Source organism: Cetorhinus maximus, chromosome 3 (genome assembly GCF_964194155.1).
Source record: "Cetorhinus maximus chromosome 3, sCetMax3.hap1.1, whole genome shotgun sequence".
Taxonomy (NCBI): Eukaryota; Metazoa; Chordata; class Chondrichthyes; order Lamniformes; family Cetorhinidae; genus Cetorhinus; species Cetorhinus maximus.
Window position 1 is genome coordinate 65,044,901 of NC_135881.1, and position 19,691 is coordinate 65,064,591.

Here is a 19,691-nt window from a genome sequence, read left to right on the forward strand (position 1 = left end):
TCTTAGCAGAACTTTCTTCCTATTTGTTCCAATATTGATCAGTACAACTGGTGATTTCTGCTCCTTTTCCAAGTTCCTTAGCAGTCACTTAACCCTCCTTGGTGCATGGTTATTTGTGCAGAGGATACAGTCTATCTAGTGTCCTCTGTAAACTGCATTCAGAGCATCCCAGAAGGTACTGCAGAGGCCACTCCTGAGTTGGTCTCTTTAAGATACCATCTGTGGGTGCTGTTTTAAAGTTAAAGGTACCATGCATTGAAATGAATAGACCATGTGCCAAAAAAATACTTTAAAGGGAACATTGGATCTATTGCCTGTAAAGACAGGCATTCTATTCTGCTGCTCCTCTTGATTGCATTCTGTTTTATGGTACTTCAATTAACATTACGGTCATCCACCCTGCAGCTGCCACCTTTATCCACACAGGTAGTAAGTACGTTGTGCCTGTTGGATAGGACCAGTTTCTGGAGTTCCTCCTTTTTAGGTTCCTGCTATCCTCAGGAGCAAATACCCTTTTCCCGTACCTTTATCTTTCTGTACGGTATGACACTTATGCAATAAAATCTCCAACTATTACTCAACCCTTATGTGTTGAGTGTCTCTAATTCACATTCCAGCTCACCGTCACGGAGTTAGAAAGGCTCAAAACATTGACCTTTCCCTTAGGTGTGATAAACTGAGTCAATCTCAGTGACTGCAATTTCCTACATTCTACAGTCACTATCTTCTATATTTTTTATTTATTTATTGTGTTGTGGTAATTTATTTATTTCCAGAGCTGATTCATCTTTATTAATTAGTATTAGTTAGTGGGTGGATTTAATTTGAATTATCTTAGTTACATTGCTTTTATTGTTTAGCTAGCCCATTTATTTATCTTGGTTATGTCAGTTTTTTTTTTATTATATGCTTAAAGCCATTAGATTTTGAGTTTTATCTCTTGTTTATTTATTCTTAGTTTTTTAAGTTAGCCCTTTAATCCATTATAATAACTAAAGTGTGAATAATAATTGAACACTTCACTTTTGTTCCTCAATTAATTTACTTGCCACCTTCTGCCTCATCAGCACAAATCCCCATTATAGAAGTCAGCTGACGTTGCTGTTCTAATGGCTCAAACTTTCGTTATTATAAACTCTGGGACTGCACACTCAAATTTTGTAGAGGTCTTGCTTCATTGGCTGTTCCCTACCCATCAGATGTCTCAATGGAAGTTGTGTGAACAGCACAATTATTGGGTCACTTTGGTGTATACATTTGTCATCTTAGGCAGTGCTTTGGAACTGAGGATGACTTGCTTCCACTCTGGTTCAGTAGGTTCTGAGGTGGCTGATAAGTCCACTGTGCGAACTGCTGACTTTGACACATGTGGAGCAGGTGATGCTTTGAGGGTCGGTCGGATGGGTTGTTGGAATGTTTCTGCACTGTCTTCGAGGCCTTGACTTCACCTCTGCGTGTTCCTGATGAAGTCTCTCTGTGTTTGGTGCCTTCCTGAATGAACCTTCTGCATTTTGGCTGGTCACAAACCAGGGACTCCTGCAAGTCGGTGGGATGTTAGACTTCTTCAGAGATGCTTGAGGACTTCACTAAAGCACTTCCATTGCCTTCCTGAGAGTCTCCTGCCATGACTGAGTTCTGAGTAGAACAATTGCTCCAGGAGTTTCATGTCAGGCTTAGAAGTACATGTCCAGCCCAGCTGAACTGATTCTGAGTGATTAGCACTTTGATACTCAGCATGTTAACTTTGTAGAGTATGCTGCTGTTGGACTGATTTTTTTTTTTTGCTACTGCATTTGAAGAATCTTGCGAAGGCACCACTGGTGGTACTTCTGTAGTGCTTTGAGGTACCTGCTGCAGGTTGCCCAATATTCCGGGTTATATAGGAATGCAGGGATCCCTACTGCCCAATAAGTCGTGACCTTAGTCTCGAGTTTGAGACCCTGGTTCTCAGACACTCTCTCACTCAGTCGGCTGAATGCTGAGCTGGCATATTGGAGGCCATGATGAATCTTGACATCTACTACATCTGTCTTTGTCGAGAGGAGGCTCCCAAGATATGGAAAACAGTCCACTTTTTCCAGGACCTTGCTGTCAATCTTAACCAACAGTTGGAAGCTATGAGAGCTGGTTGGAGGAGGACCTTGGTTTTCCAGGTGTTTAGTCAAAGGAAATGTTTCTGAATGAGCACGCATCCAGCGTCATTTGCATACTGGAGCTCAGTGACTGACGGTAGAATGATTTTTGGTTTTAGATTGAAGACTACCTAGGCTGAACAGTTTCCGATTGCAGTAACTGTATGTCTGTTCTGTAATTTATCTCCATGTCTGTGGATAATTTGCTGGAGATGAGCTGCAGTATTACAGCAAGGAAGATGGAGAAGAGGGTTGGTGTGATGACAGAGCCTTGCTTGACCCCTGCCTTCACTGAGATAGGGTCTGTGGTAATCACAGTTTGCATATCATAGTGGAGTAAGGGGAGGATGGCGACAAATTTCTGAGGGCAGCCAAATTTGAGGAGGATACTCCATAAGCTTTCATGGTTGATAAGTCATGAGGTCGATAAAGGCCGTGTACAGGGGTTGGTGCTGTTCCCTGTTTTCTTGGATTTGCTACACAGTGAAGATCATGTCTATGTTGCCTTTCGATGGATGAAAACCACACTTCGACTCTGGAAGGAACTCTGCGGCCACTAGGAGGATGCAATTGAGAAGGATCCTTGCAATGATCCTCCCTGTGGCAGACAGCAGGGAACCTCCTCTACTTACTGCAATCGGACTTGTCTCCTTACTTGAATTTGGCCACAATCACAGCACCCCTTATATCCCCCCGGCATTTGCTCCTTTTCCCAAATGATGGATATGAGGTGAGAAGCAAGTCAGGTCGTGGCAGGAGTGCATCTCTGCCATCTTTCAGAATTTTGGCCGGGATTCCATCTGCTCCAGAGACTTTGCTGTTTTTCAGCTGTCGAACAGCTTTTTCGACTTGCTCTAGACCAAGAGCCAGAGACTGAGCCGGAAGGGGTATTGAGGAATGGAATCAAGGGCGTTGATGACCTCCCCTCCATGCTTGGCTCTTAGCAGGGTGAGCCCTGATGGGATAGTCTTGACAGTGCTGAAGGAACCACGCCTGTCGTTGGTGTACGAGTTGTTGAATATCTCATGCTCTTTCTACCCACCATTTGTTCTTTATGACACAGGTTTTATGCTGTGCTGTTGCCTTCAGAGGTCTGTAGGACTGCTGCTTTTCTCTTGATGTGTTGTGAAGTTTCCAGTCCCTGAAAGCTTTGCACTTATGCTCAATTAGGTTCTGTATTTCTCGGTCATTTTGTCATTGTTAACATAGGATGGTCATTGCACGCTGACCACCACGGGGCCTCGATAGATGCAATGACAAGACAGGCCCAAACTCAGTATCCCCAGTAAATACAATACAATGGGGCAGTCTCTCGGTATCCCCAGTAAGGTGGGCCCTCTTTGCATTGGGGGAATGCGCGTCTGCATATGATCGTACACAGACCGTGTTAATGTTTCACAGCAGAGCCTGGCCTTGAATCATCTTGGAATACATTTGTATATAGGAGCTGAATGAAGAAAAAATTTACACTATTTGCTTTTGCTATGTTCTTCATCATTCCTGTAGTTAATCTTTTGGACAGAAATCTCCTTAAGGTTTTTCTACCACCTGAGATTGTCTGTTTATTTGTGTTACCAGACTGGGTCAATCTACTCAGTACTTTATTCTAATCAAAAGACTGAGAAAACTCAGAATAAGATCATGTGCATTGTTGGTTGGAGAAGATCACCTGGCTATGAAGCTTTCACAGAAATTATCTTAAATAATTCTCTCATAATTTCTTTCATTCAGATATGCCCTATTCGTTTGTTTATAGAGCACTAATCTCATTTAAAGATTGAGGAAGACTATTAAAAATGGATCATCTTGACATTTTTCAAACCAATTGAACATCACAGAAAGATTACAAAAACAAAAATACCTGGAAAAACTCAGCAGGTCTGGCAGCATCTGCGGAGAGGAACACAGTTAACGTTTTGAGTCCGAATGTCCCTTGAACAGAACTAAGTAAAAATAGAAGAGAGGTGAAATATAAGCTGGTTTAAGGGGGGGTGGGACAAGTAGAGCTGGATAAAGGGCCAGTGATAGGAATGGAAATAGGTGGGAAAAGAAAAATATATATAAATTATTGGAAAAAAAAGGGGGAGGGGATCGGAAAGGGGGTGGGGATGGAGGAGAGAGTTCGTGATCTAAAATTGTTGAACTCAATATTCAGACCGAAAGGCTGTAAAGTGCCTAGTCGGAAGATGAGGTGCTGTTCCTCCAGTTTGCGTTGAGCTTCACTGGAACAATGCAGCAGGCCAAGGATGGACATGTGGGCATGAGAGCAGGGTGGAGTGTTGAAATGGCAAGCGACAGGGAGGTCTGGGTAATGCTTGCGGACAGACCGAAGGTGTTCTGCAAAGCGGTCACCCAGTCTGCGTTTGGTCTCTCCAATGTAGAGGAAACCGCATTGGGAGCAATGAATGCAGTAGACTAAATTGAGAGAAGTGCAAGTGAAATGCTGCTTCACTTGAAAGGAGTGTTTGGGACCTTGGACGGTGAGGAGAGGGGAAGTAAAGGGGCAGGTGTTGCACTTTCTGCGGTTGCATGGGAAGGTGCCATGGGAGGGGGTTGAGGTGTACGGGGTGATGGAGGAGTGGACCAGGGTGTCCCGGAGGAAACAATCCCATAATTTATATAGATTTTTCTTTTCCCACCTATTTCCATTTAATTTATATAGATTTTTCTTTTTCCACCTATTTCCGTTACTTTACAGCCTTCCGGTCTGAATATTGAGTTCAACAATTTTAGATCATGAACTCTCTCCTCCATCCCCACCCCCTTTCCGATCTCCCCCCCGCCCCCTTTTTCCCAATAATTTATATAGATTTTTCTTTTCCCACCTATTTCCATTCCTATCACTGGCCCTTTATCCAGCTCTACTTGTCCCACCTCCCCCCACAACCTTAAACCAGCTTATATTTCACCTCTCTTCTATTTTTACTTAGTTCTGTTGAAGGGTCATTCGGACTCAAAACGTTAACTGTGTTCCCCTCCGCAGATGCTGCCAGACCTGCTGAGTTTTTCCAGGTATTTTGTTTTTGTTTTGGATTCCCAGTATCCGCAGTTTTTTGCTTTTATCACAGAAAGATTCCTTGTTTTAAAAATGTTTGATCTGCGACCTATCCTCGATTCCACCGTGTGACATTCAGCATGTAAAATGTCATGAAAATATCAGATCAAAGTCAGCCTGACTTGCTTCCCATAATTGATTGATGAAAGGAAATTAGCCATAATATTTTGTTTGCATCATCCTGTCTTGGAAATATATCACCGTTCCTTCACTGTCGCTGGGTCAAAACCCTGGAAGTCCCTCCTAACAGCACTGTGGGTGTAGCTGCACCACATGGATGCAGCGGTTCAAGAAGGCAGCTCACCACCATCTTCTCAGGGATGGGCAATAAATGCTGCCCGAGCCAGTGACGCCCACACCCCATGAATGAATTTTAAAAAAGCATAGTGAATTTTTGGCCTCTATCTATAACAGATTTATTATTTGTAACCTTGGTTCGATGTGGAGAAAGTTGCAATTAATGCTGTATATTTAGAGTTTGGTAGTTGACGTTAGAACTACATCACTATGAAAACCATGTCTTTTGATTGTTCATTTTTTTTGATAAATAACAAATTTAAAATTGAAAGCAAACTGACAGTACAGTAGCTATCAGCTAAATCAATGCTGTATATTAATTTCCACCATTCTATTTCTATCGATTTCAGCAAAACTCTGACCACACCCTTTCATATATCCTTTTCACTTCATCCGTACACACATTAATGCAAGTAAACACATACACACCATGACTCCTTAACTCTACTAATCTATTTATATCAAAAACTACAATCATTTTTTTTCTGTATGCAGTCAACAAAATCTTAAATTAGTGATGCACAAAACTCTACATTGTAATGCAATATGTATCTCTATTTAGATGCTAAATGCAATAAAAATGTGTACCTGAATAGGTTATTTAATTAAATACATACAGAAATGCTGCAAATTCTTATGGTTGCATTATTGTTTCCATACAGGAACAGGCAGTAGACCGTGAACAGGAGAGAGATGTATTTCAGCAAGAGATACTGAAATTGGAGCAACAACTGAAAGCTCCACAAAGGCTCCAACCTATCACTGACCAAAGAAATAGAGAGGTAACATGTTTACTAAAAAAAAATGCAAATTTGATATACATTAAGTGTAATGGGAAATCTCCACTGTATTGATGCTGACATATTTGACAGTCTCATTCTGCTATTCCCCACCTCCCACAAAATATCATCCACCTTCATTCCAAAGATAAGGAAATCAAGCACCATTGATTGTTCTTTATATCCATACATGGTTCTTATTTATATCATGAAAATTTCAAGTGATTCAACTAACTAATGTGTTTGACTCTTACCAGTCCTCTGAAATGGCTCAGTAAGCTACTCAATTGTCAAGAAGGTACCTCACCATCACCTTCGAGGGCAAATGGGATGTGCAGTAACTGCTGACTTTGCCAGTAACACCCACATTTTGTGCATGAATGAAAAACCAACTTCCAAACCATATTTCTACCTTAGTTTGACACTGGATATCTTGCCGGAGTCATACAGATAAGATGACTGTGTCTAGCCAAAGTCCCAAAATTGGACTTTGTGCCCCATGTGCCTGAGAAGCATGCAGAATGAAGCACAATTTTGCTATTTTTCCATCCCCTCCCCGTTTGTTTAAGCTGAGACTTTGTAGATAGTTTAAGTTGCTTATGTCATCGTCTAAATCCAGGGACAAATGGTACTTTGGTATACAAGGACACACTCTCAAAACAGGCTGTCTAAAAACCAGAGTTGTCCAAAAGCTGGACATGGTTAGAATGTGCCATGCATCAATTTTATTTTTATTTTACTCAATTAAAATGAACTTACCTGGACAATTCAGCTAGGTACTGCATGGTGCTGGACTTGTTATCCCCTTCGCCACTTGTGCACCATTCTATTGCCATGCTCCAAGAGACCCTGGATTTGGTAGGGTGACCGCTGCCCAAAGCACCTGACCTGAGATTTGGCAAAATCCAAAATCTGGTATGGCTTGGGTCCCAAAACTGTTGGTTTTGAGAAAGTGTGGCTATATTCCTAAAAACTTATTATAGCTACTTAGTGTATTTATAAGTCAACAATTTTCTGCAAATGATCAAATTCAGCATTGTGGAAGACTGAAATTCAGAACTCTCTGGCATAGGTCATGCAATATTATTCTGCTTAATTGATGCTGTAAGCCATGGGCTGTTCTATTTCTGATGTGCCTATACTTTCATTCTATTACATTCAAATGTTCTGTCCAGGAAATTTTGGAGTAAGTTCTCAACGGTAAGAATGGGGCAGGAAATGGCGCAATTTACAACATGAGTCACAGATCACATACAGGAAATTCTGGGTCAAAAGCTTAATTATCTGGTTGCTTTTTACAACACTGTGATCTATCAACCACTTCTATTTTTTAAAGGAACTTTTAGGTTCTTTTAAAAAAAAAAGTAATTCATCTATGATTTAACTAAGAGTGCTCTAAAATTCATAGCTGATTCTTTTCCCCGTCGTTCTAGCTTTACCAAACTAAGATAATAAACTAACAGTCTCCCCAATTTGCCTACATGTCCTTGGCAGATGGAAAATCTGGCAGATCAGTTGAAAGACAAGACTGACCGGTGCAGTGAACTTCTGCTTGCCAAAGAACAGCTTCAGAGAGATGTACAAGAACGAAATGAAGAAATTGAGAAAATGGAAAACAGAGTAAGGGAGCTCGAACAGGCATTGATCAGTACCACTTATCCTTTACAAAAGGTAATTATTTTGACTGCTGAGCTAAGTGCAGAGTATATGGGGATGGTCTAGTAGCTCTGCTGGCAGAAACCCAGAAGGTATTATGGGCCCGAATTCCGCCTTACATTGTGGTCAGTTTTCTAGTTTTTCAGGTACTAAGACAGGTCTCTACATGAAGTACATTATAGTGTCAAAGTCTGTGTCTCTAGATGTCTTGTGCAGCACACCTCTTGTTGGCTTAGACTGGCTAAAGACAAATAGAATGGAAGAACAAAGATTTTTTTTTAAATGTATGAATTAAGTGCACCAGTACCTTTGGTAACTCAGGCCATGAAGTTAATTATAGATATATATATTTTAGGAAGGGGACCAATTTTAATTGAATTTCTAATAATTTTGATTGTTGGCAACATGTAATAAAATGTGATAATTTTGGAACATTAAGCAGTATAATATATGAATCAAGAGAAGTTATTTTCAAAGTGCATTTGGTCCTGGAAAACTATGTGCAATTTCAGTTTACCTATTTTAGAAAGGATATTTAGTTATTGGAGGCAATGCAGAGAAAGACTACATAATTGATTGCAGCACTTGAGGGATAACCTCTGAGGAAACATTGACTAATCTGCGTATTTTCTCTATGATAAAGAAGAGTAAAAGGGTATGTGATCGAAGTGCTTAACATTATGAAAGGTTTGGACAAAAGGGGTCCAAGAAAGACTTAACCGTATGCAGAATTTTATTGCAAGTGGTCATATTTACAAATTGAGAATAGCAAAAGAAAATAGAATAGATTTTTTTTTAAAAACTTAAAATGTGCAAAATCTGTGAACGGATTAATGAGTTTCAAGAAAAACCTAGGCTGATACTTGACTAGCCTCATTAGAGATACACTAAAAGAATACTGTGAACAGGTGAGTTAGATAAACTGAAGGTCTTCTGGCTGAAAATGATACTGAGAGACCATGTTACTATGCAAATATCACTAATCTCTAGTAACCAGATATTTTCTAATCTCCTATTATAATTGAAAAGGCTGAAGAAAGAAAATCACAGTTTACCCTCGAAATCCAAGGGGATAGTGTGCTTGAGACACAGCTGCAAGCAGAACGTGATGCTTTAGAGCGAAAAGAGAAGGAGGTAAATTCATCTTTAAAAAAATAACATTTAAAAAATTTTTTAACCAATGTGACATTTTAAACCAGACATTCATCATTTGGATACATCTCTTTGCAGGAACTGATGTGATCATGCTTCTGAGTTATGTTGTTCTCTTAATTCACTGCTTCCTGCTGTGTATTATCTGTACATTCAAACAACGAAAATATTGATGTCATTTTTTTTGTATGAGTGAGAAAATACATAACTAACTTTTGACAGAAAAGCAGAAGCTGAAAATCAAATAAAAAAGAGAAAATGCTGAAAATATTCAATTGATGAAACATAGATTTGAAATTATTAGCTTTGTTTCTCTCCCCTGGGATGCTGCCTGAGCTGCTGAGCATTTCCAGTAATTTCTGTTTTTAATTGACCGTTGAATTTACCATCTATAGTGCAGAACTAATTTATTCCACAGCTTGAATGCATTTTTACATTATACAGAAACAAATATGATTTTCCTTACATACTAGAAAACGTGATGTGGAACTTTTGTAACATTTCTTTCTTCTTTAAAAGGGTAATTTGGTCTCCTCTTGCACTATTTTAGCTTGAGTGACTTGTTTGCTTCCTATAAAGATATGTCTTCATCACTTTTCTATATTTAATTTCTCTTGCGAGTCTCTTTACTTGGTAGCTGTGGAGCAGGTATAAGTTTAAGTTTGACAGAGGTTTTGAGTTCTGCTCAACTTGGTGCTTGACCTGAGATTTATTGAAATGAGGCATTAATATCTCTGTAGAGATGGGAAAAAAAATCAGAGCACAGAATCACTTAGGCTGTAACTGATGTTAACTATCAGTGTGGGGAGGAGCAAATTTGTGGACTTGACTATTTCATTCAGTATCTTTTCCACATGGAGAAAGAAAATTGTAAGAGAAATTTGCTAGAGATGTAAAGAAGGAGTAAACATAGGTCTTGGAAAATCAGAATTTAAAAAAGGGGAAATTGCCACTCTCCTCTGCAAAGACAACATTTGCTTGTTTCCTCTATGCTTTTGTATGCTGAAACGTGGAGTTGGAGATCAACAGTAAATTGAAAATCTTAATCTGATATGGGTCAAAATTCAGAGAAATACTGCAATAATGATTTTGGTCCAATTTGGAAGGATCTGTCTTGAAGAACACCTATTTTATGGAAAATGCGTGTCCATGTGATATGTCAACAGTAGTAAGTAGCGAACAAATGTGGGCCATCCTATTTTTACTGTTACTGTGGTTCATAATGGATTTTCATTGTTCTAGATACTTTTTTTTAAAATCCTATTCCTAGTTTTATTCCACACTATGAAATGTATCGTATTGAATTGGGAAGATCATAGGCATACTGATATTCCTATAAACCAGGAATCCAATGCTTTTCCTATTTTAGACCTTGCTACTCTACACTGTCCCAAGATATATCCTTGTGTGATGTAATTGAGTGAAAAATTCTGTAATCAGCTCAGCTGTATTAAAATGTTATTTTCTAATGTGCAGCCATGATATTGGTTCCCCGCATTTAAGTTTTGTGACATTTAAGTCTGTGCACATCAAACATTCTGCCAGCAGCAGTGTCTTTCCTTGGACCACACATTACTTCACAGTCACAGTAAAATTAAGACCATCCATATTGAGGGAGCAAGCATTGAGTCACCATCTAAAAAATAACTGCACAAGACAGAACTAGAGGATCAATGGAAAGCTACCATTCACCTTTCCGCAGCCATTCATCAATAGGATTTCATTATTTAATATTGATCTATAATCTTGTTTTATGTATTTTTTGCATCTACATTTCATGAATTATTTGACTTGGAAGACTTGATATATTTAAGGGGAGACATGATACTTATTTGAAGATGGTGGGAAGAGGTAATTAGAATGTAAGGAAGCTCATGTGGATTAAAACCACCGGTGCACACCTGTCCAAATTCGTTGTTTACAGATTGCAGATTTTTTTGTGACCTGAAAAAGTAAACCAGAAAAATATTAAAAGTTACTCAATAGGATTACCATTACTAGAGGTTATTTCTAAATATTTTAAGAACTTGAGATATATTTAGGTTGCATTTAATTATACTACCTTTTCTCCTAAAGGTCAATTTTGGAATCCTTACTTTTGCTATCAAATACTTGCATGAACTTGTCCAATCTTGCCCCAGTGGCTCCCTTCAGTCCTATTTGCTTGCTCACAACATTTGCTTCTCTTGCATTGGACTTGTACTGTTCATTTTACCATTCACCATTGTACCCCAACCCTCTGGAGCACCTTCCTATAATCCCCTGCCTTGCCCTTCCCTCCATGCTTCCAACAACTATGAAATTCACTTCAACCTTTTTTTTAGTCTGGCCCCTTAACTTCTTTCTACCTATTTTCCTTCCCACTCCCTTCTTGAACCTATAAACTACTCTTGTCAGGTCTAGCTGATTTGAGGAGTACTATATAAGGCATACATACTTCCTGAATGTACATTTCTTTGTTCTTATATAATTAAAAGTTGTCCGTTGATGGAATTTTAGCAATGAGCACATGACATTTGTAGCTAAAATCCATTACACTTCTGACAAAAATTGTGCAGAATTGGTAAGTCACCAGTTCTATAACATTTGCTTGAATTTTGTTTGATTACAGATCACAAACTTGGAAGAACAGTTGGAGCAGTTTAGGGAAGAGCTATTAAATAAGAATGAAGAAGTTCAGCAGTTGCACATGCAGTTAGAAATTCAGAGGAAAGAAGCTGCCACCCAGCTGCAGGAGATTCAGCTAGAAAACAAACAACTTGAGGTAAGTGCTTACTTGCAACGTGCAACTACTCATATAGTTCAAGGCTGCCTCTTCCATTTTTATTAGCTGAGGGTCCAGCCTCAGTCTTAAACTTTAGAAATGCATTCAACTGCCAGATATTATTTGAACTTGCATAGCCTTTAAGAGATTAATTTTTAATTCAATATTGCAAAATACCAACATTTTCAGGATAATTTTATGAGCCCTACCTGAAAAATTGTAGTAGCCTCCTTTTGAGTTCAGGATCTGTGCATTATAATTTAGGAAACAATAATATGTCTACTTGGCCCCTCCATCCTTGCAAACTAACACCCCATATCCAACTTCCTTTACCTCTCCAAAGTCCTTGAATGTGTTGTCACCTCCCAAACTGGTGCCCAAATTTCACTGATGACCATGTTTGAATCCCACCAATCAGGTTTCTGCCGCATCCACAGTACCAGAAGTGCTCTTAGCAGAGTCACAAATGATATCTTCCTCGACTGTGACAAGCCACACTATCCCTCCTCGTTCTTCTCAACCTGCCTCCAGTCTTTGTCACAGTTGTCCTCGTCCAACGTGTCTCCACCATTGTCCAGCTGAGTAACACTGCATTCATCTCGTTCCATCCTTATCTATCTGACCGTAGCCAATGAATCACCATTTCTGCACAGTTACCTCTAGTGTGACACAAAGATCTATCTTTGGCCCCCTCCTATTCCTCATCGACATGCTACCCATTGGTGACATAATTCAAAAACACGTTTCCACAGCTACACTGATGCTACACCAAGCTCTATCTCATCACCACCTCTCTTGACCTCTGCACCATCTCTAAATTGTCAGACTGCTTATCCAACATCAGTCCAGGATAAGCAGAAGTTTCCCCCAACTAAATATCAGAAAGATAGAAGCCTTTATCTTCAGTTACTATTTAAAAACTCAGCTTCCTCACCACTGACTCCATCCATCTCCCTAGCAACTGACTAAGGATGAACCAGACTATTCGCAACCTCAGTGCCACATTTGATCCTAAGATGAACTTTTAGCCACATATCTGCACCATCACTAAGACCGCCTATTCCCACCTCTGTGACATTGTTCAACTCTGCCCTGCCTCAACTCATATATTGCCAGAACCCTCATCCATACCTTTCTTACCTGCAGACTAGATTATTCAATTGCATTCCTGGCCGGCCTTCCACATTTTTACCCTTTCTAAACGAGGTCATCCAAACTCTGCTACTTATGTCCTAAATTGCACCAATTCCCATTCACCCATCAACCCTGTGCTTGCTGACCTTCACTGGCTTCCAGTTAAACAATGCCTCAATTTTAAAATTCTAACTCGCCATCTGCGCCATAACAATTCTGTGATTCTTCCTTGTTTTCAAATCCCTACATCGCCTGGACTATCCTTTTCTTTGGAATCTCCTCCAGCCCTACAATTCTCAAAAGATATCTGTGCTCATCTAATTCTAGTCTCTTGGGCATCCCTGATTTTAATGTTCCACCACTGATGGCCATGCTTTCAGCTATTTAGGCCCTAAGCTCCGGAATTCGCTCCTTAAAACTCTCCCCCTCTCTATCTCATTTTCTTCCTTTAAGACACTCTTTCAAACCTATCTCTTTGACCAAGCTTTTGCCCATCTCCACTAATATCTCATTTGTAGCTGGGTATCATATTTTGTTTTATGATGCCTCTGTGAGGCATCTTGGTATGTTTTATTACTTTAAAAGCATTACATAAATATAAGTTATAGCTCTGCTTATTTTAAAAGATGATGTTGAGTTCTTCTATTTTAATATGCTTTAATGAGTAATGAAGAAGCATTTGGGGAAGCCATTTTATAAAGGTTACTTTTGTGTTACAAAGGTATTGCTTGTTCCTTAAAATGTTTAAAGCTCATTAGTTTCAAACAAAATAATATAAAACAAAGATAGCAATGTTGGAACACTGTTCATTATAATCTTTGAGAAAACTTGAGCTCTTTTCCAACTTGTCCAACATGTGATATAAAATGGTACTACCTTGTTAATATTTGTAACTAGCATTCCATTTAGTTTGATTGTCAGAGGGGGTGAAAAAGGAACACTCTACTCACAAAATTGCAGTAGAAGAACAGAATGTTGGAAATATAAAGTAGATCCTTCTCTAAAAAGATAAAAGGGAGCAGGTTAAAATTTAAACATGTAAACTTATATTTTTTTCTCAATTATATGGACTGTCTATGCTTGATTTATTTTTGGATAGTCAATTGTGGTCAGGGAATTTCTACTCACCCCTCGCACAGTCACCTCATGAGTTCCCAGAGAGTCCCTCAATCATCCCCTGGCACCATCATTGCAGATTTGGTATCAGCTTTCACATTTATGCTGATGGCCCCAAGCTCTACTTCCCTTCCACCTTTATTGACCCTTCATCTGTCCCTGTGCAATCAAAATGCTAATGTTAAATTATCCTTAACTTTGGAAGACCAGAGCTGTTGCCATCAGACACTGACAAAAATTCCAAACCCTCTCTACAATGCTGTCCTGTACCTGGCCAAAATGACATCAAATTTTGCCTCATTTTCAACTTCAGAGCTGCTAGCCCCATTCTTCTCCCATCACAAAGACCACTTATTTCTATTCCTGTAGCTTCAGTCACCTTCATCCCTACCTAAGCTAATATGCCACTGTTACCCTAAAAAATGCCATTGTCACATCCAGACTTGAGTTTCCCTTTTGCTTTCTCCTCCGCCCCCGGTAAGCTTCAGTTCATTCAAAACACTGTCACCTGTGTCTTATCCTGATCACCCCTGTCCTTGCTGACCAATATTGGGTCCTTGTTCCCCAATGCCTCAAATTTGAAAATCTACATGTTTTTGTTTAAAACACTCATGGCCTAATCTTGTCCTAACTCTAACCTCCTTGACCCCAAAACTCGTCATTCTTATGAGTGGCCTCTTGTATGTCTCCACCCCTATACAGTCACCTCCCCCTTCTCCTCCCCCTCCCCTTATTATTGCCTGAGCCCTACTCTCTGAAATTCCCATACTAAACCTCTTCACTTCTCCCTCCTGCTTTATAATCCCCCTTAAAACCCACCTCTTAGGTTTTACATTAGCTTCCTATTTTCTTGTTGTTTGACCTGGTCATTTTCCTATATCTCTGAAGTGCCTTGGAAAACTTTTCAATGTTAGAGGGACTATGTAAACACAAGTTGTTGGTTGGTCAGCTGGGTATTTCCAACATTTTTGTTATTTCATATTTCCAGGATTTGCAGATTTTTCCTTTTTATTTGCCTAAATTTATTAATGTCAAGTAAACAACAGTGCTCTAAAGAAATGCAAGGCTGCTGAGTAAATGCGAGTTTCATAAATTGGATCTGCAGCTCAAGCATCTCTGTGCCACATTCATCTTACTCAATACTATGTCCTGCTTAGTTATCATGCCTGTCTCTGGAAACTTTCACAATATTAAGGTGCCCTATAAGTGCAAGTTGTTGATGTTGTTGACTGATTACTATCATGGCCTCCATGGATAAGTCTTGTATCTTTGACATTGAAGAATTGCTAGTTTTATATTGATAAATTGAAGAAAAGTAATTATTGAGTTCTAGTACAAAGTACATGCTTATCATGTAGCGGTGCCTTTGTTCTACAATAAACATGTGCCATTTAGCAGTTGACATTTCATTGTTAGAATAACAGATTTATGAAGGCACGTACCACTGACAAAAGCGAGGTGGAGCCCCTAAGCCTGCAGTTGGGAGGTCCATCCCAAATTCAAGGGGTGTGGTCATTCATGAGACTTGCCAGCTACATTGTGCCTTCAAGGGCATTTCAGTCATGCCAACACTGATCTGCCTGTTGGAAGACAGAAGTCACTGCCTGAAGCCTCTAGTTTTCCTGGGCCAAAGAACAAATTGGTTGCGACTAAATTTTTTATAGCCAGAGCTTTTGTCTCTGCAGAATAAAGTTACCAATCATCAGCACCAGCTTGCATTTATATAATGTCATGAACATAGATGGTGACATTAATAACTATTTGATGTTAATGACTGACAGCTTCACAAAACAAACATTGGCTAAGTGTAATACATTAATCTGCTTAGCGGAAGTGTAATATTAGAATTTAAAGTACAGAATCTTTTCTTGAATGAATACTCAAGAAGCATAGATGAATATAAAACCTGTGAAGCTTGTAACCTAACAAGAGGCATTCAATACATCCATCTCACCTGATTACTAGGAGATCAAAGGTTTGTTTCCCAAAGGTCAAAGTGGCTTTTGGGATCATCCTCATAAAGAACTGCTCTTCTATCTCCAGGTCATGCAGACATTAAGACCTTGGTTTTGGTCAAATGAATAGGTTCTTAATTAATTAATTATAGAACTGTTACAGCACAGAAAGAGAGGCCATTCAGCCCACTGAGTCCATGCCAGCTCTCTGCAAGAAGAATTCAGCAAGACCCATTCCCCCACTCTTTCTCCTTAATGCTGCAGATTTTTTCTCTTCATGTGCTTATCTAATTCCCTCTTGAAAGCCACAATTAACTTTGTATTCATCACACTCAGGCAGTGCATCCCAGATCCTAGCCATATGCTGTGTGTAAAAAAAAAAGCTTCTCATGTAGTCGTTGGTTCTTTTGCCACTCAACTTGAATTGTGCCCCCTGGTCTCAATTCTTCCGCCAATGGGAACAGTTTCTTCCTATCTACTCTGTCTAGAGTCCTCAAGAATTTGAACACATCTATCAGATCTCCTCTCAACCTTTTCTCTTAAAAGGACAGCCCCAGCTTCTCCAATCTATCCTTGTTATTGAAGTAACTCATCTCTGGAAATCTTTTCTGCCATCTATGTAAAGCCTTCACATCCTTCTTAAAGTGTGGGATTTAGAATTGGATAGACTAATTGGGATGAGACTGAACCAGTGTCCTTACTTTTGTATTCTGTGTCTCAAGTTATAAAGTCCAGGATTCCATTTGCCTGTTTAGCCCCTTTCTCAAGTTGCCTTGCCACCTTCAATAATTTGTGCATATATACACCCAGGGCTCTATGATCCTGCATCCTCTTCAGAATTGTACCTTTATTTTATATTGTCTCCTCGTTCTGCCAACCAATATGTATTACTTGACATTTCTCTGCATTAAATTTTATCTGCCACGTGTTCACCCACTCTACGAGCATGCCTGTATCCTCTTGTTCTATTACTATCCTCCTCAGAGATTACAATCCTTCCAAGTTTTGTGTCATCTGTGAATCTTGAGATTGTGCCCTGTACTCGTGTCTGAGTCATTAATATTTATGAAGAAAAGCAGTGGCCCTAGTACTGATCATGGGGAACACCGCTATATAGCTTCCTCTAGTCTGAAAAACAACTGGTTACCACTACCCTGTTTCCTGTCACTCAGCAAACTTTGTTATTGATGTCACCACTTTTCCTTTTATTCCATGAGCCTCAACTTTGCTCACAAGCCTATTGTGTAGCATTTTATCAAAAGCTTTTTAGAAGTTCATATACACCACATCAACCCACTCTGTTACCTCATGAAAAACTCAAATCAAGTTATTTGCCTTTAACAAATCCTGCTGAACTTCATTAATTAATCCACCCTTCGCTGAATGACTATTAAATTTTGTTTCAGATCATCATTTCTAAAAGCTTTCCCACCACCGAAGTTAAACTGACTAGGTTTATCTGTACACCAGTAACATTTGCAATTCCCCAGTGCTCTGGCATCACCCTTGTATCTAAGGAGGATTAGAAGCTAATGTCCAGTGCCTCCGCAATTTCTGCCCTTCCCTCAGCATCTTCAGATGCACCCCATTCAATCCTGATGACTTATCAGCTTTTAAGTACAACTGCTGTTTCTAATATTTCCTTTTCATCAATTTTTGCCCCTCTATTATGTCAGTTACCACCTCCTTCACTATGTCTCTGACAACATTCATTTTCCTTGATTAAAAGCAGATGCAAAATATCATTAAGCACCTCAATCATGCCCCCTGCCTCCATGCATGGATCCCCTGCCTGACCCTTAATTGGCTCCACCCCACCTCTTACTACCCTTAAAGAGACTTAAAGATTCCCCTTTATGCTAATAGACATAGGGGATGTGGTGGCATAGTGGTATTGTCACTGGACTAATATTCCCGGGTACGAATCCCGCCACGACAGATGGTGAAATTTGAATTCAATAAAAACCATGGGACCATGAAACCATTGCCGATTGTATCACTGATGTCCTATAGGGAAGGAGATCTATAGGGGAGGAGGGAAGGAGATCTGCTGCCCTTACCCGGTGACCCACAGAAATGTGGTTGACTCTAAAATGCCCTCTGAACAAGCCTAGCCAGCAATGCCCCCATCGGAATAAACAAATAAAAAAAACCTAATAACCAAAGTTCATTGCAAAGACCTGGTACCAGTCAGAAACAGCTTTTATTAGAACAGACAGCTGTAAATATAACATCTCATAGGATGTAACAAAAAATTCCTAAAGGCAATGTTACGACCAGGATGGGAAGAGTCCCCGAATTATCAAGATCATTACTCTGCAGGCTGTACCATTAATTTAAATGTTTAATTTTCTCATCAAAATGGCCAATTGTGTACCAATACCTCTGGTACCCAGAAGAAAAGAGACTCTGACCAAACTTCCTTCAATAACTCAGAATGATTAATTTATTTTAAAACAAAACTTCCTTTAACAAGTTGCAAGTACTGGTTGATGCACAATGATAATCTGGAAGTATAACTATCCATCTCTTCCTAAAGAATTCCCCCAGCACGCTCAAGGACAAAAAAGTACAAACAGAGTCTCTCTGCAGAGATGGGTTTTGGAAGATGGGCATTATAAGATCAAGGATAAAGTCCGCAGGGTCTCAACACTGTCAACCTGGAGTTCTCTTGTGTGCAGACAGGCCGCTGGTCCCAGTGGATGCCTGGACGTTCCCACCACTGGTCTCAGCTTTGCAGGTCCAAATGCAGACTGGTTACACTCAGATGAAGGTTCTCTGGCTACAGATTGATAGCCACACACAATTTTAGGCAACGTAGAGAGAGTCAAGATAGCCTTCTTTCCTCAGCTTATTCTCCAATAAGACTGCCTTCCAAACAAGCAGGTTCACAACTTAAGTTCTTTTCCCGTGCCATGTGATTGCCTTTTTGTCTCCCAACTTTTCATAGAAACTAGAAGCAGGAGTAGCCATTCGGCCCTTCGAGCCTGCTCCATCATTCAATATGATCATGGCTGATCCTCTATCTCAACGCCATATCTCAGCTTTCTCTCCATACCCCTCGATGCCTCTAATATCCAAAAATTTATCAATTTCTTTCTTGAATATACTCAGTGACCCGACCTCCACAGCCTTCTGTGGTAGAGAATTCCACAGGCTGACCACCCTCTGAGTGAAGAAACTTTTCCTTATCTGAGTCCTAAATGGCCGTATCCTCAGACTGCAGCCCCTGGTTCTAGACTCCCCACCCAGGGAAACATCCTCCCTGCATCCAGTCTGTCTAGCCCTGTTAGAATTTTATGTTTCAATCAGATCCCCTCTCATTCTTCTAAACTCTAGTGAATACAGGCCCAGTCAAACTAATCTCTCCTTATCCCTGGTATCGGCCTAGTGAACCTTTGCTGCACTCCCTCTATGGCAAGTATATCCTTCCTTAGGCAGGGAGACCAAAACTGCACACACTACTCAGGTGTGGTCTCACCAAGGCCCTGTGTAACTGCAGTAAAACATCCTTACCTCTGAACTCAAATCCTCTTGCAATGAAGGCCAACATACCATTTGCCTTCCTAATTGCTTGCTGCACCTGCCTATTTACTTACATTGACTGGTGTACAAGGACACCCAGGTCCCTCTGTACACCCACTTTTCTCA

The 19,691-nt window shown here is 39.9% G+C and overlaps 1 protein-coding gene across 3 annotated transcripts in view; it reads left to right on the top strand.

Moving 5' to 3' along the window:
- Window positions 1-19,691, top strand: part of akap9 (A kinase (PRKA) anchor protein 9) — a 283,026-nt gene that overhangs the window by 183,499 nt on the left and 79,836 nt on the right. For all 3 annotated transcript variants that reach the window (XM_078538478.1, XM_078538479.1, XM_078538480.1), the window contains exons 28-31: window positions 6,147-6,266; window positions 7,758-7,934; window positions 8,949-9,053; window positions 11,683-11,835. In XM_078538478.1, the coding sequence (XP_078394604.1) occupies window positions 6,147-6,266; window positions 7,758-7,934; window positions 8,949-9,053; window positions 11,683-11,835 (555 nt within the window). The remainder of the gene's footprint in view (window positions 1-6,146; window positions 6,267-7,757; window positions 7,935-8,948; window positions 9,054-11,682; window positions 11,836-19,691) is intronic.